Here is a 25,742-nt window from a genome sequence, read left to right as displayed (position 1 = left end):
CAAATACATAAATAAATCCTAAGTCATGGATGCTGCAGAAGGACTGTGTGAATCTGCACTTGGCTGAGATGCTGTGCTGCACACATTAGTCTCCACATGACCGGCGAGGAGAAATATAGGAAAGCACTGCAGCCTGTCCATGAGCTTTTATTGGCCTTTATGATATTCATCAGTGGTTATTAGTAACAGTGCTGACCAATCCACTGCTTGACTTGATGGGCTGTGGAGTCTTTATTGGGTTCTTTGGACTCCTTGATGAGGAGCGCAATTAAGTTCAGTTTCCAAAGAGCCGTAGTAGAAATAGCTTTGGGTACTTTTCATTATTAAAGCCGATCAAGTTGAGGTTAAAAAATGAGCTTCAAAAAATTATTTTATTTTATTCAGTATGTTAGAGTTGGTCAAACCCATTTTAGCATGTTGTGCTGTTCATTTTTTATTGTTTTGTATTCATTTGGGGATTTTTGTTTATTTTGTGGTAATGTATTAGTCAAGCAATAAATGCATTAATAAATAAACAAAGATTTAAGTGTTGTGATCACACAGATCTCTAACTCCATAGCACTTGATGCACGCTCATTCATCCAGGGAAGTAAGTCCCAAAGGTTGATTCTGTTCATCTGGATGTTTTCAGGGGGAGAAACGTTTCATCATCATCAGTTGACGTCTTCAGTCTCAGCTGACTGCAGGTTTCCCCAAACTTATAAACAGTACATTTGCATAATGACTGAAACCAGCCCAGTGAAGGAACAATGGGCTGGGAGGTCAGTTCCTTCATCATTAATATGCAAATTAAATGACCATTGATCAACAACCACTGATCAATGGCCATGAGTCCCATTCACAGAGAGTTGGGGAATGGCTGCAATCACAGCATTGTAAGATGGTGACAGATGTACCCTCAGGCCCCCTCCTCCATTCAGAGATGGTCTTTCCCTCCTTGACTCCGCCCTCAAACCAGCGTTCCTCCCGGTCCAGGATGTTACATCCTCATCACTGAACGAGTGTCCACTGGCCTGTAGGTGTAAATAGGCTGCAGAGTCCTGGCCTGACGAGGTGGCTCTGCTGTGTTGTGCCATCCGCTTAGTCAGAGGTTGTTTGGTTTCCCTGATCTATGAATCCGATACTCCTGACACGTACGGGATCACTACAGGTTTTCTCTTAGGCAGCGGTTGTCCTTCTCTCCTGGATCGGAGCTTTCTTTAGGAGCCTTCCCAGCTTTGACAAAAGTCCAGCAGGGATAACCACATTTACTCGGGGCCTTCTTGATGTTCTTCTGCCTCCCTGGCAGCTGTGTCAGTGGGGATGGTGTTCGCTCTGTGTGGTAGCGTCCTGATGACGCCCAGTTTGTGCTCCAGTGGATGATGAGAGTCAAACCTTAGATACTGATCCGTATGTGTAGGTTTACGGTACTTTTAGATGTCCTCCATTACTGATGGAAATCTCACAGTCTAAGAAGGCTAACCTGCCACTTTTCATATCCTCCCTGGTGAATTTGATGAGTCGGTCCACCGAGTTAATGTGATCCGTGAATTGTGGTACGTCCTGAGATTTGATTTTCACCCAGGTGTCATCCACTTATCTGAACCAATGACTTGGTGGTGTTCCAGGGTAGGATAGCAAAGCCCTCTTTTCCACTTCTTCCATGTACAAATTGGCCGCGATGGGTGAAACTGGGGAGCCCATGGCACACCCATGTTTCTGTCTGTTGAACTGACCCTTGTATGTGAAGTAGGTGGAATGAAGACACAGTTCAAACACACTTGGTGGATGCTGAGAGCGGTCCTGCTGCTGAGGTTGGGGTCATCCTGTAATCTCTTACGAACTACCTCCAACGCTTCTGTGACTGGGATGCAAGTGAAGAGAGATGTAACGTCGTACGAGACCATGGTTTCATCTGCCTCCATCATGACATCTCTCACCTTCTCAATACAGGGTGTTCTGGAGGTGGTGTTCAGAGCTGCCCACCAGCGGGTTGAGGATCGAAGCCAGAAACTTGGAGATGTTATAGGTGACCGAGTTGATCATGCAGACAATTGGTCTTAAATTGTTCCTTCAGTGAGGCTGAAGAAGTCACTTGGATGAGTGACGAAACGTTTGTATACGAAATGTATACTAAAGTATGACAACATGAACTTTTGGCTGACTTCAGGTTTGCGGCATTTGATTGGAGTCTGGTCATTTCTGTTATACTGCAGTTAGCAGAGATGGGCAGTAAAACGCGTTACTGTAATCTGATTACTTTTTTCAGGTAACGAGTAAAGTAAGGGATTACTATTGCAAAAAGGGTAATTAGATTACCGTTACTTTCCTGTAGGAACGCTGCGTTACTGCGTTACTAAAACCGTGATTTTTTTTGCGAGTGTCTCACGACAGTGACGTAAGCGAGTGCGCTGTTAGTGACAACAGCTGTGTGCAGATCAACAATGGATCACATATCGAGTGCGGAGAGAGTATGAGCGTGCAGCGTTTAAAGCGTGGAAGTACTGACCTTACTTTGAGTTTGATTCCATAAAAAGTGACAAAAACATTAGTGTCCGCTGTGCGTGGGAAGAAAACTTCTTTTTACAGCGAAAAAAACCCCTAAACTTCCAAACAAGCACCGAGTAGCTACGACGTGATGGGAAACTCACAGAGAAACTCGCGGATTCTTCCACTGACCGCGGCACACCTGCACCAGGGTAAACCTCCGCCTACCACAGTCCTGCTTTACAGGTGAAAATAGAGCAACAGGACCGCTGAGTCTTTGACTTTATTTATTTTCTGCTGTGTTTTACTTGCATCTATTTGAAAGAGTGAGTGTAAACACACAAAATATTTTATTTTATGTGCTGGAATGTGCAGAAAATAGGTTTCAATGTTAAACTAATTTCTTCCAGTCAGAGAATGGTGCATATAATTAAATTTTTGCTTAATGCATAAAGTTAAAAGATTAAATCTAATAAAACAAGTTTTAAAAAGACACTTTTCCATTTGATTACATTTTGTATGATGGATTATGCAGAGAAAGTAGAATTGGGCTGAAAGATCTATCGCTTTATCACCTACTCAGGTTGTAAATCGTGTTTTTAAAAAGTAACTAAGTAACTAAGTAATTATACTTTTGAAAATAAGTAATCAGTAAAGTAACGGGATTACTTTTTGGGGTAAGTAATCGGTAATTAGTTACTGATTACTTTTTTCAAGTAACAGTTAACACTGGCAGTTAACTTCTTAATGTCACAAGATGTCAAGATTAATAGAGGAACAAACAAGCCTGTATCAGTATCAAAGTATCAAAGATACAGTATCAAACTGTATCTACCTGTCAGAGGGACAGATTCCTGGGCAACATGGTTTCAAAGACAGGATTGGAAGAGGCAATAAAATGGTCTGGAGTTGGACTGTAGTGAGCACAGCTGACTCACTAAAGATGACAGAGGGTGTAAATGTGTGCATGTATGTGTGAATGTGGAGGGACACTCAATTCAATTCAGTTTTATTTACACAGCACCAAATCACAACAACAGGTGCCTCAGGGTGACCGTTGTCATCGATTCACTCAAAGACCTCCAGCTTCCAGCTTTCCATATGCACAGCTCACTCTCCTTTTCCTCCATCTCTTCTGTTCTTGCCATCAGCGCATCGGGAGTAGCAGACTGAGCAGTAATCCCTCGCTCATTCAAACACACAAACACACACACACACTGGACCATGAGGAATCCTCCCCACGATGGCTCAGAGGAGGAGCTGCAGTCAGACTGAATGTGATCCGTGTATTTCAGAGAGGACAGCTTCGGTTATTTGCTCTCCTCCTGGCCCAGCAAACCGTTGTTACACTGAGTATTATGGATTTTAATCTAATTACATCCACAGACGAGCTCCTTCATCTGCTCACTCAGTGGCTCGTCTCTTACAGCTACTTAATTAAAGGCTGTGCTTGTGCGAGATCTTAATAAAAGTTTGTGACAGGTTTAGTTAAACACACTGAAACGTTGCTTCCAGCTGCTAAATTACTCTTTCATCTTCTGTAGTCGGAGAGAAAAGAGTCTTTCAAACTCAGGTGACTCCAGTAATCCATAAGAAATGTGAATAACTTTCATTGATATATGCAAAAATACAGAAACTCTGAATATTCCTGTTTAAAACGGAATATTTAACTTTTTTTTTCATATTTATTTTCTTTTTCATTGCTTTATTTGACTTATATTTTTACTGTTCTTGAATATCTGCTAGTACTGAGTTTGATTCACTATTTAACAATAGCTGAGTTTGAAATAGGTGGAAATTCTGCGGCTGACACTAGAAGACATTTATGTTGGAACAGAAAGCAAACAGCCTCCAATGTTTCATCTTAACTAGAACAAAGTGTTTGGGTTCAGTGTGTGACTTTGTCCTTGCCCCTCACTTTACATTATTGTAAAGGTTGTGAAACTGACGGGAGATCTTCGCATTTTCTCCCTCCCCTTATCTTTCCTGCTCGGCTTTCTCATGTCTCTGTCTAGTCTTGTCTGCTTCTCTCCTGGAAGAGTCTCACAAAACTTCTCTAAAACCTAAAAGAGGAATTATGGATTTGATCAACTGGTCCCTGAATGCAACTGACACCCTCCTCTCGACGAGAAGCCTGGGAGAGCCCATTGAAGACATCTATCATTTTGGAACCATGATAACGGGGTTCTTGCTGATCGGCGCTGGCTTGGCCCTGGCTTATCGAAGAATACAGAAAGCGGAAACAGCCGATCAAATCCCCACAAGGCTGCTCGCTATGTGTTGATTGGAACGATGGAGTGAGCCGTGGCTTCTCAGAATGGGCTCATCAGACACAGCACGGAGGACATCTTGGAGAAGCTTGCGGCTGCTGTGAGTGCTGAGACTCTGACAACATTGTGGACAGGCTCACGGCTGTCGTGAACACTCGTGCTCTATGAGCAAACTGGATAACATCGTGGAGAGGATCACTGCTCTCCAATGGGAATGGTGAGGAACCAGTGATGGACATTAGATCGACTGTGAAATTGACATGCAGGGGTTCACACTAAAGCAAGAACACCACCACTATTTCATGCGGCTACCATATCAGCGCCAGCTGTGGTCTCAAGGCTGGGTCTGAATATACTGTGTTTAGACTCTTCGTTCCAAACGCCCTCGTGTGCTTATCTCCGAGGCCGAGTCTGGGCCCAGCGCTGGATGCATAGCTGCAGGGCAGGATGGCTGTGTCTGCATCGGCTTACTTCTCAGTCCTCACCCACCCCTGTTGCCTGTGACGTGCTTCATGGTGTTGTGATGTGGACATTTATGCGCTCTTTGTGCAGAAGAGCACATTTGTTTCCTGTTCTCATGCTGTCCCCCACAGGAGCCCAGCATGAGTAGAGGTCTCTTTTCCCCCTCCTCGACCATTGTATTTTACATTTCAGTGTTTTTCAATAATACTACCGGTCTCCGGCCTGTCTCCCCATTCTGCTGCAGGGCAGCTTGCATGTGACAAATACTGGCTTTCTTGAGATTCCTTAAAGTTTATCATACAAGCTAACATTTATTCATAGCTAATTCTTCAGTTCAGGCTGCTGCCACTTTAATAGTATGAATGCATCCACAAAGGAAGCATTATCCAATCAGAGAATACTAATTGGTGAACACAGTGAGGGGCCACATCAAAGAGGGGCCGTGGACACCATCCATAACAATACGTTTAATGTTTTTTTATGAATGTTTATCATTGAGTCGTTTAGGTGACAGTGTCTGTAAGGTAAATATCTCTCTCTTCTACAAAAGTCTTGATGTCCTTCCCGGCGTCGTCTTCAATACCACAAACATGTAGAGGAGCAGCCTCATGTTTCATATCACTGAAGTGGACAGCTGTTGGATAATATGTTCACTCTTCCTATGTTTTCATTTGATACAGTAGTTTTTCCATTTACACACCTACCAGCACAGCAGGTAGGTGTGCTGGTAGGTGTAAATAAAAACAACATTTTAACAATAAGAAGTTTGTCTACACATTTCTCCTCTCAGTTTAGGAGGTTGACTTTTTATTTAGTCACTGCAGGCCTTCACCTTCACACATCAAACAGAGCTTAAAAACAGTAACACATGAAAGACAGTCCGGTTTTTATTAAACAGACGAAAGAGGCAAAACTTTTTGCCGTAGTCTTTGAGGTTGAAGTGGGTCTGTGTTTTTTGTCTTGTGTTCAGCATTGGAACAAATGCAGGTGTCGAAGAGTTACGGTCGTGGTACTTCAGCATCAAGCTACCACTACAGAAGACAAGCGAGCATAAAGCTGTAACACGCTGTGGCAGCTCATTTCAAATTCAGCGCTTCTATCAGCTCAACACTAATTCAAACACAAACCGTTTGTGTGCGGTTTGTCTCACAGTGTGTTGCAGCTGAAGGTCTAGCTGCTGTATTTGACAGGGAGAGAAAAGAAAGAGCGCTAAGTTCACTCAGAGATGGAGAAAGATAAGAAAGAAGGAGAGGAGAGAGCTTAGAGTTAAAGCATGCTCAGTGGGGTTTGATAAAGTGTAAATTTAAGCTTACACTTAAGTCCTCGTGTTTTTAAATCAGATATTGGTTTGTTTTCATGTTGCAAACTAACCTGGATTAAATGTTTTAATTAAAGGTCCTCGTAGGTTGGTTTGCTGCTCTGTCATGGGTTTGCTGAATGGACTGATTCTTACGCAGTGCTTCTCCTCTCTCAGTATTCAAAGCTGTTAATACAACCTGCCACATTCACTCTCTTCTATGATTTTAAGTCCTTACTGACTAACATTCACACTCTGGTGGAGCAACTTAGACATATTTTAAGATGCAGACTAGGGGAATCGAACCACCGGCCTTTCGACCAGTAGAGGACCTGCTCAACCTCCTGAGCTACAGCCGCCCCAGCTTACCACAGAGTCAAAGTAACGAACAGTGTGTGGCTGGTGCTCAGTGGCTGTGCTGCTCATGGTCAGGCTACATAACGGGCTTTTCCCTCCTCACCATCTTCATACAGTTTAATATAAATACAGCATGAACAGTGCAGAGGACAAACACCAGGACAACTTATAAAACATCTGCTCGAATTCAGGTGTTTAAATCCACAAAGAGCAGAGACCAGCTGATCACAGCCTGTAGACTAGGACCGGAGCTCTCAGTAGAAATTATTGTGCGCTGTGTCCCACTTCAGCCACTTCCCTGCTCATTTTCCTGTTGGAGGCAAAGTCAGCCTTTAAAATGTAACAGAAAATAAAGCTGCTTATTATTCCCCCTCTTTCTCTCTGATGAGGTTCTATTTCACTGCTTCAACCTGGTTCAGAGTTCAATCACAATGAAAGAGTAGACTAACATAATTTTGTTTTTCTATCTACTAATATTACTTCATTGTGATTAATATAACACTAAGTTAGTAGTAGGTGGTAGAAGTGTACTTTGTACTTTTACTTGAGTAAAGAAGTTGTTTAAGTATTTTATCTTTTACTGGAGTACTTTTTAACACAGCTCAGCTGTACTCGCCACCTTTGCTCGGCACCATTGTTTGTGGAAGAATCAATACAGAGAGGATCTCCCAGTCTTCTTTTGAAAGTAATTCATCACGTTTGAAACACTGAGTTTCCTCAGCTCTGTGATGACTTGAACAAATCTCATTCCCCCTGTAAGGAAGAGGACTCCCTTACTGCATTTATTTATATAAGATAAGATAAGATAAGATAAGATAACCTTTATTAGTCCCACACGTGGGAAATTTGTTTTGTCACAGCAGGAAGTGGACAGTGCAAAAGTTATGACGCAAAAATTAGAATACAATAAGAATAAATACAGTACACAACTGTACAGAATAGAATAAAATAAAATACTATATACAGTAGAATAAAATAAAATAAATATACAATAAGATAAAAATAGAATACAAATACAAATACTATATACAACTGAGTAAAAATACAACAATGACAGAAAGGATTATTGCACTTAGTATTATTGCATATGTATGGATGTGTGTGCTTGATCAGTTAAAGTCTTTATTATGGAGTCTGACAGCAGTGGGGAGGAAAGACCTGCGAAATCTCTCCGTCCCACACCGTGGGTGCCGCAGTCTCCCACTGAAGGAGCTGCTCAGTGCTGTCACAGTCTGCTGCATGGGGTGGGAGATGTTGTCCAACAGGGATGACAGCTTAGCCGCCGTTCTCCTGTCACTCACCACCTCCACTGGGTCCAGAGGGCATCCTAGAACAGAGCTGGCCCTTCGGATCACTCTGTTCAGTCTCTTCCTGTCCCCAGCAGAGATGCTGCCGCCCCAGCAGACCACACCATAAAAGATAGCAGAAGCCACCACAGAGTCATAGAATTTCTTCAGGAGTGGGCCCTCCACTCCAAACGACCTGAGTCTCCGCAGCAGGTACAGCCTGCTCTGCCCTTTCCTGTAGAGGGCGTCTGAGTTATGAGTCCAGTCCAGTCTATTGTTCAGATGAACACCAAGGTACCTGTAGCTGTCCACAGCCTCAATGTCCATACCTTGGATGTTCAGTGGTTGCAGTGGAGAATGCTTGTGCCTGCGGAAGTCTACCACCAGTTCCTTGGTTTTACTGGCTTTGATCTGGAGGTAGTTCAGCTGGCACCAGTCCACAAAGTCTTGGGTCAGACCTCTGTACTCCTTGTCGTCCCCATCAGTGATGAGGCCGACTATTGCAGAGTCATCAGAGAACTTCTGCAGGAAGCACTGGGTGGAATTGTGGGAGAAGTCTGCAGTGTAGATGGTGAAGAGGAACGGAGCCAGAACCGTTCCCTGTGGGGCCCCCGTACTGCAGACGACCCTGTCCGACACACAGCCCTGAGTCCTCACATACTGTGGTCGGTCGGTGAGGTAGTCCAGGATCCAGGTAGTGAGGTGATGGTCCACTCCAGAGTTCTCCAGCTTGTCCTTCAGAACCGAGGGAAGAATAGTGTTGAAGGCACTGGAGAAATCAAAGAACATGATTCTCACAGTGCTTCCAGCGGTCTCCAGGTGAGCGAGGGAACGATGTAGGAGGTGAATGACGGCATCATCCGCTCCAATGCCAGGCTGGTAGGCAAACTGAAGTGGGTCCAGTGATGAGCTTGTTAGGCGCCGAAGCTGAGCCAGGACCAACCGCTCCAGGGTCTTCATCAGGTGGGATGTCAGAGCCTTGGGGCGTGAAGTCTTTGGCACTGGTACAACACAGGAGGTTTTCCAGAGCTGTGGGACTCTTCCCAACCTCAGGCTCAGGTTGAAGAGGTGCTCCATCACCATCATATTATATGTATAGCACTTTAGAGCACACCTTTCACTTTATTAAAAGCACCTTATCAAGCACTTTATGAGCATTGCACTTTAAGCATGGATTTGCACACAAGAAGTTTAAATATTTATTGACTATTTATTGGGAATTTTAAAATCAGTTGGTAGCCTTATTTCAGATCCTGCACAGCTGCTCCTCGTCAAGGAATGTGGTGGTTGTCTGTCAGGAGAGAAGAATGGTGATTGAGATTGTGATTAAGGTTTACCAGTAAGGAAAACTAATACAAATGTGTGTGTGAAATCTAGGGATAAAAGTGGTGCAATAAGTGTTTGTAAGTTAATGATTACTCACCTTTCTTGCCTGTGTCCTCTTCAAGGTGTTTGGGCAAATGTTTCCCCGGGGGTCCAGACACCATTTAAAGGTTCCGGGAGAGACCATTGGTAAAGAGAGTGTGGTGAATCTTGTTGTGCTTTGGTTTCTGGGTTTTTATAATACTGGGTTTGGTGTAACATTAAAGTGTGAAATATCTATTAATATGTAAATGTGAAATGTATTTATGTATTTATTTATTCTTATTGATATATTGTATACTGTGGTGGAAGGTTGGGATTTAAGAATTTACCTGAGAGTGGAATAATGGTTTAGTCTGTGACAGCTGAACATATTTAAGGCTGCCAGTTGTCATTAGAGGATGGATTTTTGTGCTGTGAAGAAGCTCGACAAGTTAATTGTTGTAAGGAGAGCTGTATAGCAAATAAATACTTTGTTCCACTACACTTGCCTCGGTCCGTCTCACTGTGTTTCCAGCCGCTAAGGGCCGCCCTGTTACACCCCCCAGTTTATTTCATATCTGTTACGAGGACAATGTGGTCTGCTTATGAAAATTCCAGTGGAGATGGTCCAAACGTCTCGGGTCTTCTTGTCTCCCAACGATGTGAGGTCAGAGGTTGGAAAGGCCGTCTGACTCCACAGCCCACAGCCAAAGGGATCCACTGTCTCTGTGAGGCTTGATTTTCCTTTGCAAACAACAGTACAGGAAGGAGCAGGGTTTACAGAGAGACGTTATCTGCCCACCGTGGTCACAGAATATAGTCACAACATTATGTATAAAACATGAGGAGTATAGTAAAACAAGTATATCTTGTATAGAAAGATTATATGGAGCCAGAACAGGATACCGTGGAGCTTTTATTCAATCAGATCAGCTCGACACAGAGAAGAGCAGAACTCTGCATCGCACACTGGAGGCCTTTGTTCTGGAGTCACTGCAGGGACACACGGAGGAACTCGTACTGTTGTTGGACTGGCATCCAGATCCCTGCAGCCTCAGCAGTGTGTGTGTGTGTGTGTGTGTGTGTGTGTCTGTGCATTTGTGTGTGTTTGTGCATGTGTGTGTGTGTGTGTCTGCGTGTACAGGTTCTCACTATCTTGGTGGGGACCAAAATCCCATGGGGTTGAAGGCATTTTTGAGACTCAAAATGTGGTTTTAGTGTCAGGGTTACAATTAGGTTATGTTAGGGTTATGTTAATGGGATGTCCCCACGAAGACAGCAAACCAGACACCAGACCAGACACAACTTTGCTTTACAGGATTACAAATATGTGATATTGTGTTGTAAGCAGTGCCTGCCGTGAAGTGTCCTGTTAACAAAAGCTGAGAGGCTAGCAGCTTTCTTTTTGTTGTTTGCACACGTGCTGTTGGATTAACTTGTTTTCTTTGATGGGAGACTGACAGCAAACCAGGGTGCTAAACAAACCATTCACTGCTCTGTTTATTGTGAGTTAACAGGCTAAGTGACTCTCAGCAGAGGAGGTTCACTTACTAAACAGCAGTGCAGGGACTAATACAGTAACTACGTTATTATTGTGGTAACAAGCACGGTAACTAGTTATTATGCCGAAATCAGGAACACGTTAATCGTTACTGGGATTTAGATAGGCTCGTTATTCGTTTGTGTGGTAGCTATCACGGAGCTTCCACAGATTCAGTAACATTAGTAAGTGGTGGAGGACAGCAGGTGGATGAGGGAGAGAGGGAAACATGAAGATGAAACCAGGAGACGTCCTTACTGAATCATCAGAGCTGAACAGGTGATGGAGAAACAGGTTTACCTTTTAGGTGACATGAATGAGTTGAAGGGAAGTTATGAACTGTTTCTGAGAGACAAATAACACCAGGATCCTTTTTTAGGTAGCTGACAGCTGGTAACTGTGCAGGGGCGGGTCTAGCAAAGTGTTGCCAGGGGGCCAGGGAGGGCATTAACAGGGAGAGGGGGGCACAAATAAAATACTTTCTTATTCTCATTTAAAATGTCTCACTTTTATTAAATAATTATCTGAATCTTACAACAAACTATTGATAGATTGATACATATATACCATCAGAACAGTGTCCATCACTGTTACAACAGCGTTTGTTTGCATTCAAAGGCTTTATGATTTTTCCTATAATGGTGGGCCAGTCTCTAGTCAAAATGCTCGGGCTGATTTTTTGTCCCAGTCCAGCCCTGTATGCAGATGAGCATACAGGGCTAAAGAACACTGCTAAACAGTTTGACCAACATTTATGATGTAAAGGAGTTGGAGTGTAAAATGATGAAAGAGGAATGTTTTTACCATATTTATCACTTCTAGTGCACTTTAAAAACAACAACACCAAATATAAAAGACAAACACGGACCAGATGGTAAAAGAAGACCTAAGTAATGTTTCAATGTTGTGTTTGGACAGAGGAGGCTTGAACTCTGACAGTTGCTTCAACTGGAAAAAGCAGGATTTTCCCACAGGACTCACATGAGGATGAAACTGTAGAGAAGGATCCGTTTTCACAGCTAAGTTAATGGATTTCTCATATGGAGCCAGAAAGGGACGCTCGATGCAGGGGGGCTGCTAGTGCAACTGGGTATAAACATCATGACTTCTGCCTTATTCTCATTAAACTTCAACCGATTTAGTGCAATCTCCTGATGTCAATGATGCAGTCAAGGACAGGCTGGACAGAGGATGCACCAGTGCTTCAGTGGAAAATGCACTTGAAAGTTGTTTGCATAACAATGAAAGGAAACATTATGTCTCAGAAAAATAGTGCCACTTATGCCCAAGCTGTAGCTCATGTGGTGATTCTTCGTACTCTTTTCAAAGGTTTTAATATTTGCTCTTAAAGCTCTCCATGGTTTGGCTTCAGGTTACACTTCAGATCTGCTTAGCCTGCACCTCCCACTCGAACTCTGCGCTCCTCCAGTCAGATGCTTTTATTAGTTCGACGCTCCCAGTTAAAATCTAGAGGCGACAGATCTGAAAACTCTGCATCACCAATTTTCACATTGACATCAGATAAACCAGAAGCTAAAACAGGATCCAGAGTGGGCCCATGTTCCTGAGTGGGACCACTTACAGATTGAAATAGATTAAGAGTCCACTATATCTCCTTCACCAGAGGTTTCAAACTAACATGAATATTAAAGTCCCAACAATTTAACCATAATTTCACCCGAGAGACAGAAGTCAGTTAAAAGGTCCCTATTAAATGTTGGTGAAAGGTGAACTATCACACAGCAGTGCAGGAGAGTGACTCGAAAAGGTTTCATTCAAAGCAGCAGAAAGAGACGGGAGGCGACGACTGTTTACGGGCAAAGTTCAGTGGCTCGATCTCCACCACGACCCGCGGACTAAGGCTGGACTCACCAGGAGACATCCAGGTGTCAGTGACGCAAAATAAATCCAGTCCATGGGACGTGAAGAACAAAAGTACTGTTTGTGACTAACCTGGCATTTAGCAGACACTATTGTTTTGGCTCTGTTTGTTTGTTTGTTTGTTTACGCAGTTTGTTTGTAAATGCTTTAAAATAACAGTATGGCACATATTACATGGCATGGACACATGTTGTCCAAGAGGGGGAGGAGCTGGATCTGACTGATGTAAAGAAGGAGTAGAGGGGTACAGACAACAGGAAACATGTGGATACTGTCTCGGGATTGTTTTATTACCAGCCTCTTACTGTTTGAAACACATTAAGTATTATTGTTATCAGTGACTTTATATCGTGAATAAGAAGAAATGACTTTCACTTTTGCAGAAACCAAGCCAGGAAGTGGTCTGTGCAAACCAGGAACCATTGCTTTGTTTGGTAACGTGGTGTACAGCGATCTACTCAACGAGCACTTGTGGCACTTTGGGCTTCCCGTCATCACCAGACTGGTTAGTTTTTTTTTCTCTTCCTGTTTAATCTTTCTTCTTCTTCCTGTTTACTGTGAGCTGCTCCTGCTTATTTGAATCTGTACTTGAAGTCCACGTGTCAAAATGTACTCACTACATAGCAGCTGTAAAACCTCTAACATAATTACACACACAGACACACACACACACAGACACACAGCTCACTCCTTGATTTCACTCAGTTGTTGACATTTGATGAGCCTGTGTGGTGCTCCATGGCCTTCAGGAGCTTTTCTTTGGATTGAGCTTGTTTATTAATTTGTTGTCTCAAGTCAGCTCCACCTGCTACACAGCTCAAGGTCTTTTGGAGGTGTGTGGGAAATTCCTGAGGACCTATTATGTCGTCGAGACGGCTTTTGCAGTTGTGTCCTGGGGAGGTAGCAGCACATAGAAGGGTAGGAAATGACTTAACAGACGGGTAAAGAGGGCCAGCTCTGTCCTGGCCCATCCCCTAGATGCTATCCCTGCCCCTGAGGGCAGTCAGAACATGGTATGAAATGTTTAGGTGGAAACTAGCAAGCTAAGGGCAGGAATAGCTCAGTAGGTAGAGTGGTGGCCCCATGATCGGAAGGTCGGGGGTTCGATTCCCCTGAACAGCTACCCTGAGGTACCCCTAAGCAAGGTGCCATCCCCACACACTGCTCCCTGGGCGCCCAATGGCTGCCCACTGCTTCACTGCGTGAATGGGTTAAATGCAGAGAGGAATTTTCCCGTGGGGATCAAGAAAGTACACTTTCTTTTCTTGTTAAATTTAATAAATTCTGTTTTCATGGATGCCTGGATGTTAAACTTAATTGTTACACCTGCTAAAGCAGCAACGCTGATGATTTTCAGGGTTCTTACGGGTGCTTGAAATCCATACGAACGGATGAGAGGAGAAATGATTCTCATTTCTCTCAGTGTTTGTTTGACTTTGGGACCTGAAGCGGACGGAGTTTTGGACCGGATTACTCCGCGAAGCTCCTCACTACGATAGCCGTAATGCTCTGACAATCCATCAAAAAAATTTTAACAGATTTCTGCAGCCAAAATTGGTTCGAGGTCAGTAAGCACAACCAGAATTCATACATAAGGCACACTTTTGATTTTTGAGAAAATTAAAGGATTTTAAGTCCTTATAGTGCGGAAAATACGTTATACAGAAGAAAAGAATATATCGCGATATATATCGTTACCGCACATGCTTCAAATTATATCGCAATATGGATTTTAGGCCATATCGCCCAGCCCTAATAGTAACCATCTGTACATGATATAGTTAGAACATGATTGAGAGTTATTTGTTGTTATTTGTTGCCAGCATGTCACACACTTTTCATTTTCATTTACTGTGTGCTTATGGATTCACTAGCTTACCTTAGCTTGTAGCCGACTGCTTGTAGCACTTTGGCGACAGTGGGAAGGAAAAACTCCTTTTTAACAGGAAGAAACCTCCGGCAGAACCAGGCTCAGGGAGGGGTGGGGCCATCTGCTGTGATTGGTTGGGGTGAGAGAAGGAAGACAGGCCAAAGACATGCTGTGGAAGAGAGACAGAGGTTAATAACAGGTATGATTCAATGCAGAGAGGTCTGTTAACACATAGTGAGTGAGAAAGGTGACTGGAAAGGAAAAACTCAATGCATCATGGGAATCCCCGGCATCCTATATCTATTGCAGCATAACTAAGGGAGGATTCAGGGTCACCTGGTCCAGCCCTAACTATATGCTTTAGCAAAAAGGAAAGTTTGAAGCCTAATCTTGAAAGTAGAGATAGTGTCTGTCTCCTGAATCCAAACTGGAAGCTGGTTCCACAGAAGAGGGGCCTGAAAACTGAAGGCTCTGCCTCCCATTCTACTTTTAAATACTCTAGGAACAACAAGTAGGCCTGCAGAGCGAGAGCGAAGTGCTCTAATAGGGTGATATGGTACTACAAGGTCATTAAGATAAGATGGGGCCTGATTATTTAAGACACAGGCATCGAACTCCAGGCATCGAGGGCCGGTGTCCTGCAGGTTTTAGATGTGTCCTTGATCCAATTATATGATTTATTTATTACATTTTATGTGCAGTGAATAAATAAAAGTATATTTACGATGGCCCCTACAGACAAAGCACGTACAAACTTCAAAAAATGTAAAAACACAACAGAAGTGCTCCAGGACGCTAGGGGGCAGTGTTGAGCTTTTGTTACCTGGTGGCTACACAAGCCAGGAAGTACCAATGACCGGATTTGGTGTGTGGTAGTAACAGGTAAATTAACTTTTTTTTTTTTATTATTTGAATATATGAGTGCTTGTGTAGAAATACACAAACAATACACACATGCTTTCAATTGTGTAATTTAAGTGATCTAGTAGCTCTGTTTTGGAAGTTCAGTTAATGCTAGAAATGTGTTTTGGAGTTTGTACGTGTTTTGCCTCTAGGGGCCACTGCATATATTTATATATAAACACATATAAATAAAACCATGTTGTTGTTTTTTTACATTAGTAATTCGTTTTGTGCATAATTTTATATTGTTGTTAATAATAAATTAATTAAAGCAACAAAACAACCTGAAGAGCCATTTGGGAGCCGAAAATCCCATCACTACTGCAAAAGATGATGTACAACATAAGAACTCCAATCTGAAGTAAAGTTCCTGAATAATCTGTGGAATGTAGCATCATTCCAGAGATTATTCATGAATGTCGGATCCTAAAATTTGAATTCAAATAAATGTTGTTGTAGTCTTAGCTAAGAAACTCTCATGTGATGTGCAAATATAACACAGGCCTAACGTTAGCTTAAGTAATGTTAGCTTTTAGCCAGCTCCTCAAGTCAGGAGGTCACGCTTCCCACGTCTACTCTGCTGACGAGAAGTAACCGCGATCATGTTTATGCAGGTTTTTGTGTGTCAGAGACCTGAGTCAGAGACGAGGCTTGAGATGAGAAGGAAGAGGACGTCACTTTATCCACACGCTGGTCATGTTGTGACCACTGCAGTTTCCCTTCTTTGGTAAAGATCTCTGGAGACATAAAACATGAGTGGCCACTATATTCAGGATGGTGATGCAGCATGGTAGCTTCCACAAACCTCTGCCAGCTCCTCTGTGTTTTTGATGGAAGTTTTTGAGAACACATCAGTTTGTTGGAAAATGTCGTTACACAGTAACCAGTGTATATTTATTAGTACAACGTTGTTTTTCACCTATTAAATAACCTCAAAGAAACAACAGAATCTACAGCATTCTTACTAATGTAATGCTGTGACAGCATTCACAGTCAGAGTCAGAAAAAAGAGCAAACAGTAGTGGAGCCAAAGTCACCTGCTGAGTTCTTCCAGGTAAAAGATACCTGTGTGTCTGCAGCTGGCAACACGTCAGTCTGTGGGTTAGACAGACATCTGCAGGCAGCCTGAAACTAGAACTCCGAGCAGGACGAGGAGGCTCCAGGATTACAGGCTCTAAGACACACACTCGTTTGACTTCAAATGTCTTACTGTTTCAATAAAAACAAATTCTATTATACATTTTGATAGGTTTGTAGCTTGAACCCATCCGCTGGAACGTTGAAGGCAATATAATTACACTGCAAAGCAAGACACAAGTAGGCAAGCTTCTTCATGTTTCTCGTGCACGGGAGAGAACCGGACAGGCACCGTTCCTTCGCTTGACCCCAGTTGCTCTCGTCCGTTCTCCCGTACCACTGTTCTTTTATTGAGGTTACATGAATATGCATAAGTTCATTAACATATGACGTCTACATACACACAAAGAGTACCTTGTGTGTGTGTGTGTGTGTGTGTGTGTGTGTGTGTGTGTGTGTGTGTGTGTGTGTGTGTGTGTGTACTGCTGATCAAAGGGTCAAACATCCTTGGTCAGGAAGAGGGTAGCCTCCCCCTCACCCTAGATGGTTCATCCTAGATAACACGGTGAGGAAGTCCTGCAGTTCATCTAAACAAAGAGCACTTAGACTAGAACAGACGCAACTACGTTAATCCTACCATAAAATAATAAGACACGGTATGACCTCTCATGCTCCCAAAGTGCTGTCTAATACACACAAAGTTTGCAGACTATCAAGGATCAAAACCTCTACCAATCTACAACTAATTACAAAACTCTAAGCATATATAAGTAAATATTTCTAAGCATAAATGACAATCAACAATACAAATCTAACATTTCCCCCCTTTTTGACCTTTATGCTTGAAAAGTTCCCAGGTATGAATACCTCATGTCTGACAGTTTCAATGCAAACATTTTTATACTCAGCATATGTCAAATCACCCTAAATTACTGAAAAGGTACACAGTTCAACAAATGTATTAGCAGTTATCCCATTCATTGAGCTCATCTCATGGCAAACTGCATCTTACGAGCAAACAAAGAAATTGTTAATTTAACCTTCCTGCCTTCTTGGGACCTTTTTGTGCCACTGCTATGTGTTAAATGGCTGCCATTTCCACTGTGTTCAGTGGAATATAACCAAACTTGCCACAGGATAGTTTTTACCTGTCAATGTTAATATTCCAGTGTGAATTCCTTAAATCAGCCTAAAATGGCTGAGCAGCAGAAATCCCCACACCCATCACCCTGGGGACCATTTTCTGCCCATTGACTTCCATTATAAACGCTATTTTTCAACCCCAAATTATCATCATATGATTTTATTTTTTCTTCTTTTCTTGGATGTCAATGAAGACTCAGGGCCTTGAAGTTTTAATTTTTAAATTGCAAAAAAAATGCAAAAAAAATATTGGCAGGTCAAAATGTATGTTGGTGCCAATCTTTGGTCCATCTAAAGGCCTACTGACAATCACATATTACTTCAACTGGTTTTTTGTGGAAATATTTAGTTTCGTTTTTTGGTTTTTGGGGCTTATAACACAGGGCGCTCATGTAATAATACTGGGATTTGAAGGGTTAAAACAACGAAAATATAATTAAAACTTTACATGAATATTTCAGGGAGAAGTCGTTTTACAAGGTTGGCTAATTTAAAGTGGAATAAAATATGGATATATGGTCTTTTTATGGCGTGGCTGAGAATGGTCCCTAGGGTGATGGGTGTGAGTTTTTTAAAGGATGGCAGGAGGGTTAATAGTGAAAATAAGAAGATAACATTTTCAAAAACATCTCAGCTTGGTGATGCTTCCTCCGGGTGTGCAAATCACATGTCTCTCCCTGCAGAGTGGTTTAAGCTCTGCAGGGCGTCATGAATGTCTCTTCCAGTTGTTTCCATCACTGTCCATAGGACCAGAGTCCAAATGTATGTAGAATAAACATTCAAACATACCAGTTAGTTTTGTTGTTCGTCAACATGGGTCTCAGCTATTTCCAAGCTGCAGACCTCTCAGCACTCCAGTTTTATGGCCTCTTACCAGCCCCCATCACCTGACTTCAGACCTTCGTCTTGTGAGGGGGATATTTATGACTCCTTAATTGTCCACGCTCTGCAGAAAAAGCTCTCTGTGGAAAGGGTGCTGGGTTCCGTCATCTTACTGCTGTTATGATCCCAGCAGCCTTCAGAGTGTCATCGTATGCACAGTACAGTGGCACAGCGTTAGGTGATGTTCATAGGAAACTGCTGTCATCACCACCATAGCTTCTGGTTCCTGTGCTTTTCACAGAATCATGATGTCATCCTCGAACTCCTTCTGCGCTGTCGATGGAGCCCTCATCCCTCGAGTTTTCATGTCCCAATGCTGCTGAAGATTTAAGGCAGAGCACGTCGTACACCTTAATTGTCTTTCTCAGCGTCAATATTGAATCTTTCATTTTATTTAAAATCTTGCTGTGGGAAGTCTCCTCTTGATCTCCTGGAAGCTCAGTAGCACAGCTCTCTGTGTGATGTCTGCTGTGCTGAAGATGATCTCTGATCCTCCTGAAGCCTCTCTCCTGGCCTCAGCTCCCATCCTGTGGGAGCTGAGGCCACTCCTTCTCGTCATGCATAGTCCTGATTTTGGGCCTGCTGGATCTGTCTCTCTTAGGTGAGAGTTATCATGTGTCCATCTCCTCTGCCTTCCTCCTGGTTCAGCTGTTTCCGGCACCAGCTGGGGTCCTATAAGGATGAGCGTCGTAGTCAAGGTAACCAAGAGGGTCCTGGTCGCACACAGGTCCGTCACGCCTCGCACTTGGTTGTCCTAGAGTTGATCAGAGGCTGGAGGTTGAAGTGCGAGCTTACCCTACGGGGGCTCAATCAGCACTCCCCCCTCACCACTGAAACAACCAAGTGTGAGATTTCTCTATTGTGCTGTCTTGAGGGTGCCGGGGTTTCCTGGGACCTCGACCTCTTGCAGTGGCTCTGATAAATCCAGGAGGGTCTCTCGCTATTTTGCAGGCAGTTAAAATGGTCCTTGCTGTGGCTCCAAGGTCTGATCTCATGATGGGCCCCAACCAGCTTGACCTTTGACCTCAACCACTGCCTGGTCCTGTCAGCTATGCGCTTCTCACTGGGCCTCTGAAGATTTCTCAGGAGATTACTGCTGCACCTATATTTCCTTGCTAGGAAGACAAACTATTTGGAGAGTATGTCAACAATCATCAAACCACATTCTTTAGTTCAGTGAACTTCACTTATAGGCCATCAAAGCCTCATCTGAACATGGGTGCACCACTTGCACAGGTTTAATATTTGTAAATAAAACGGCTAATCACACAAATCACTGCAACAATAATAAAAAACATTGTTTAATGTTACTCCTTGGACCCCTCCTCTTGACGCATGGACACACCCATGCGTCAACTCACCAAACCTGGATTCCTGTCTTAAAGAAAAAGATTAGCTAGATCATATCCCAGGCAACATCAGGGCATCTCCTCCCCTGGAGCAGCACCACCCTGGACCTATAATCCTGCAATAAAAATGTTAGTGTGTTTTGCATATTAAGTTTGCTTAACACCGGGCTCTCCCAGGAGCCTGCATACACACCATCATGGCCTGGAAAGCAAAATCTGGAAGTAAAATCAAACTTCATACCTGTAAACAATTGTATCATAAGAACAAGAAGCATTCAACATCAGCAAGACAAGTGTCATGTGCAGGTTTTCTCAAATCAGTAAACTACAATTATTTTCATAAGTCGCCTCAGACATGGATCATCCCATGTACTCAGGCAACATTAATGTAATCGGTGACTGCTCTTAAGCAAAGTCACTCCACTCATATATTATTTATGGGCTCAAGAGTGGCCAGCAAATGAGCCCATATTAACTATTCCATAACACTGTATCTCTTATTTGTTTTTCTCATGTCACTTGTCCGCTTCTGCCGAATCCTCTACACGCAGTCATAGAAAAACAAACATTAGCAACACAGTGACCATTGGTGGTCAGATGCAGGTCGACAGGTTCCGGAGGTGCCATAAAAAGACCATAAAGTCAACCCTAGCTGTGGAAAGAAGTAACACCAGTTCTCAACACAGGAAATTTCACACATGTTATTCACATTATCAAAGTAACCTTCACATTTTCCCATCAACACAATGCAACAGCATCACCACTCATAACCTGTAAACACAGTCTTCCTCACACATAAACCCAGAAATCCTGTAGTAGGAAAAAACATCAACCAGTTGTCCTGGTATAAATCGCATCATCAATTCACATGAAGAACTGGCATGCTGTAAGAAAAGAAAATGCAAATATTAGCGCTTGCGCAGGCGTATGCATACTTTGTCACAGTTATCTCTGTGAGCAACTCAAGCCTATGAATAACACACCTGATAAATGCACAGACACAGAAAATGGCATTTAAAAGGTTAAATCATCATGCAACCTCGAGTGTTGCTGTCATCTTTCTGCTCCTGTAAAAGGAAACACATGGGTTCATCTGCACCTTTGTCAGGTGGGGGTTAGCTTCACACAATCATGTTCAGTCAGTCAGTTATTTTAAAATTCTTACTCATTCACTCAGTGGTTCCTTCTTTTGCTAATTGTGGAAATTATCATCGCATTCGTTTCCACGCTCAGCAAAACGACGTTATTTCAAAAAGAAAAATAATTTAGACTGGATTTCCTCGTTGAATCCTTTTTGGGGGGGACTCCCATTTCCTAATTGTCCCAAATAAGTGGCTTTCTCCTGAGCCCATTTTAAATGTGGAGAAACTCACTTGCAACAATTTTCTTGACGACGTGTAACGCTTTTAATTCCCGACTTGCAGATCTGCTCAAAGAAAAGAAATTCACAAGCAAAAATCAGTGCTTGTTCAAAAATGAAAAATAAAAAATAACAGAGATTATCAAACCAAACTTTCAGTGCACTGTGAAAGTATCAAAATAAAAAGGCCTTGTTAAGTCATGACACAAACTCCTCATCAACTTCACAACAGGAGAAGAATCATCAGCTAGATTCACTCCAAACCAACCATCAACTGCACAACACACCACATAAGCCTAATATCTTATTAGCTATGAGTTTAATTACCAGGTCTGTGCTCTTCACTCATTTAGGCCACAGATCTATTTTATTCAATTTTTCCTTTTTCCCTTCATCATAAAACATGTGACATGCTGTCATGCACTTCACAAAAGACGTTCGTTCTGACGTATTCAGAGTTGTGTATCTAAATACAGGATTCACTCGCACATCAAACAGGAAACTTAGTGTTTTAGAGTCTCCACTCAACACACAACAACTCCAACACATCTCATTCACTCGTGCTAGAATTCAATCACCTTTCATTAATCTAAAACTGATCAACTAATTTGCATATCAGCTATTAACCCGCTAAGTTGACAGGACGACAGAAAAGCATGTTCAAAATAGTATCACAAAAGACAATTTCCCTCATACAGTAAATTACTTGTGCTGCATCAATCAAGCAGGAAGCTTCTCCCAATTTACTATATTAACAACTAAATTTATTGTCTGATCACTGGTTGGTCAAACCAGGATCTTTTTTCCCCACAAAAGTTAAATTGTTGTCCTGCAACCTGGAGAGTCAATTTTTTTTTATTGGATAAATTCAGTATTTGATAACAAGTGTCTGCTAAATTGACACTATTTTAACACTGATGAAAGATAACAAGCTAATTTTCATTACATGTGTTTGTGTTATTAGGCAGGTTTGATGCATGTCTGTGGAGCTGCATATCCAGCAGAGCATGTTCTTAAAGCTGCCTTTCCTACACACTTCTCTGCTATTATTTAATCATTTCTTAACTAATGTGCTGTGAGTCCACTGGTCTTTGCATCACACGAGGTGACTTGGACAAGATGATAAACAGACTCACACGCTTAAGATGTTGTCTAATCTTCATAAGCTCTCTTGTGTTTGTGTTAGTAGGGTTAATGCATGTTTTGTGTGATTCTGTATATGTTTGTATATGTTTCAGACTCCTTCACAATTTTCCAACTTAAGCAGTCAGTTTTGTTTTTCCCAGGTTTGCTAACCCAAATTTTGATTTCCCACATTAAATAATTCCTATGTGTTCTCACCTAGTCTTCTCACTCTGTTGTCCTCTCACTTTTTTGTCCTCTCCCACTTTCAACAGTCCAACAGCCGGCAGTTCTCCTTCAGCTTTGTCCTGTGTTCCACTGTCTCTTCTTGCCATTTTACTCCACAGGTGGCAAATGTCAAACTCCAACTGTTCAGTTCTCCTCAAACGTTTTCTTCACATGCACAGTGAAGTCACAGCCTGTTGTAAACACAGTGCCATCCATCCGATCAGTCAGGATGATGGGTTTGCTCTTCTTCTCTGATGCATGTTTGTCCACATTGCTGCTGCTTTGCTGGGACTCTTTGCTCAGGACTTGCTGCTGTCTCTTTATCATGTTATTGCTTTGGAGCTGCATTCCTTGTCTTCAGGGAGGGGTGAGAGCTTGCTTGCTTGTGAGGTTGAGAGACACATGGCGCTGTAAATAAGTCAGCCAGAAACTTGGCCTGACTGTTTCCAATGATGTTAAACTATAACTTTCTTCCGACCGCTGCATGTGGAAAATTGATTCAGGTCTGCTTTTCACCTGAAAGTGACAAACTAAGACATGTTCATTATTATCATCACTGCTTAATCAACACACATCTCTCTCTCTCTGTTTTTGTGAACAGTCTTTTCTTAAAAGCAGGAAATGAAATTGTAGTTGTTTTTGGCTGATCAACACAAAACCTTTTTCCTATGATTTTTCTTTTTCACTCTTTTTTTTTCTTTTTTTCGTTACAATAGCTGGTGACCTGCAGAATCACCGCTCTCACTCACAATCAAAGGCAATTACTTTTACACAGCGCACAAAAACACTGTGATGTCAGACACATTCACACTCACTTTGTCATCTGCATAAATAAGTCATGTGGTTGGAGATATGTGCCATGGTGATCCATAGGCATGATCACACATTTATTTAATTATTTTCAACCCAACAAAACAAATAAACAAAAACATGATGCTGATGTTATGAACACTCTACACACAAGTCAAGATGCAGGAAAACTGCTCATGGAAACGCTGCACACTCCCCGTTTCCCCCTCTTTGAGTAGTTCCCAGACAGCTCTTGATCTGATAATGTGTAGCTTGCTCATCAGCTCAGAAAAAAACCTGCAACGCAACATCACACAGTAGTTGCTCTGCCCACAGCGGCAAAGTCTTACACTTTCATATTCAACACAGCTCCTCCATCATGTACTTTTAGATGTTTCATACAGGGTTCAGCATATTAGTTGTTTTCACAGGTGTGCTCCACATCTCAACAATGGCTCATAACAAGACGACAGTCTTTCACACAGGTCAAGTGCCTCTATGCACTTCATTAGTTTAAATATTTACCTATATCACTTCACCTCACATGTCATTGTACTGAATTTAAGCAACCACAAGCTTAATATAGATTACTTTTAACAACTATCCACCTCAATTACATCTATGGTCTGGCACACAGGCTGCTGTCAATCAGGGCAAGCTAAAGAATAAACATTGTGTCAGCAAGGGGTGGGGGGAAAGCCATTCACCAGAGCATATCTTAAGTGCTGCTGATGTGGGCTGGCCTTCTCCACAGCTCTCCAAGGCTGGTGTGTTTTCTGAAAACTTCTAACATTTGAATCTCTTCCATTTATAAGCCTGCGATTAACCGCACGGCTCAGGTCCGCGTGACCGCGCTCGCGTGAACCCGCGCAGCTGTGGAACCTTCGCTCTCTCTCTTTTTTACATAAATATTTTGTGCTGCCAGGAGCAAAGTCCAGCACAAACGTTTGTCTCCCTCCGACTCACTCTTGGTTGCTTAGAAACCCATGATAACAACAACAGTCGGTGTCACAGACCACATGTTCTGCTCCGCACACACTCACACACAACAACAACAACGACGACGACGACAATGACAACAACACAAAATAGGCCTACTGTCCAGCACAATCTGGACCCCGCGGAACTTCTCAACACCCCACTGAGCGGTGGAGAATTCACTACAGTACCCCACACAGCGGTCTGTATTTCGCCCCACTAAGACGGCGAACCAAAAAAAGTTCGAACTGCGCAACTCTGCGACTTAATGCTTCTGTACAAAAAACCCCACTGAGCGGCTTTGTACATCGCCCCACTTAGACGGCGAATTTTAGCCCCACTGAGCGGCCACGGACAACGCCCCACTGAGCGGCGAAGACGTACAGTTATAGAGTTGGACTCTAAACTTACTCGGTGTTGCTTAGCGTGTAATATCAGCCTCGAATCCCGCCAATCGCCATTCATCGAGGAGAAAAGACATACAGCGAATCCACAGGAACTTCCTGGCTGACGTCAGTCTTTCAGCGTGCCTCACCTCCCCTCGGTGAATGCGATTCCAGGGCTCCGGCATCGAAGGACCAATTAATGATAGGTTTGTAGCTTGAACCCATCCGCTGGAACGTTGAAGGCAATATAATTACACTGCAAAGCAAGACACAAGTAGGCAAGCTTCTTCATGTTTCTCGTGCACGGGAGAGAACCGGACAGGCACCGTTCCTTCGCTTGACCCCAGTTGCTCTCGTCCGTTCTCCCGTACCACTGTTCTTTTATTGAGGTTACATGAATATGCATAAGTTCATTAACATATGACGTCTACATACACACAAAGAGTACCTTGCCTGTGTGTGTGTGTGTGTGTGTGTGTGTGTGTGTGTGTGTGTGTGTGTGTGTGTGTGTGTGTGTGTGTGTGTGTACTGCTGATCAAAGGGTCAAACATCCTTGGTCAGGAAGAGGGTAGCCTCCCCCTCACCCTAGATGGTTCATCCTAGATAACACGGTGAGGAAGTCCTGCAGTTCATCTAAACAAAGAGCACTTAGACTAGAACAGACGCAACTACGTTAATCCTACCATAAAATAATAAGACACGGTATGACCTCTCATGCTCCCAAAGTGCTGTCTAATACACACAAAGTTTGC

At 42.8% G+C, this 25,742-nt stretch overlaps 1 protein-coding gene and 1 long non-coding RNA gene across 5 annotated transcripts in view; one reads left to right on the top strand and one right to left on the bottom strand.

The window, feature by feature from the left end:
* The window catches only part of rbfox3a (RNA binding fox-1 homolog 3a), a 598,584-nt gene that overhangs the window by 352,748 nt on the left and 220,094 nt on the right, over positions 1-25,742 (top strand). For all 4 annotated transcript variants that reach the window (XM_080305712.1, XM_080305714.1, XM_080305711.1 and 1 more), the window contains exon 4: positions 13,287-13,408. In XM_080305712.1, coding sequence (XP_080161838.1) covers positions 13,287-13,408 — 122 coding nt within the window. The remainder of the gene's footprint in view (positions 1-13,286; positions 13,409-25,742) is intronic.
* Positions 9,329-9,700, bottom strand: LOC145430503 (uncharacterized). The gene is made up of 2 exons (XR_013911082.1): positions 9,562-9,700; positions 9,329-9,429 (listed from the first exon to the last, which is right to left on the bottom strand). It is a non-coding gene; the product is annotated as an uncharacterized LOC145430503 (long non-coding RNA).

The sequence above is a fragment of the Astatotilapia calliptera genome, chromosome 8 (genome assembly GCF_964374335.1).
Source record: "Astatotilapia calliptera chromosome 8, fAstCal68.1, whole genome shotgun sequence".
NCBI classification, from domain to species: domain Eukaryota; kingdom Metazoa; phylum Chordata; class Actinopteri; order Cichliformes; family Cichlidae; genus Astatotilapia; species Astatotilapia calliptera.
Note: the sequence above shows the minus strand (reverse complement) of the source record. Positions and strands in the feature narration are given on the sequence as shown.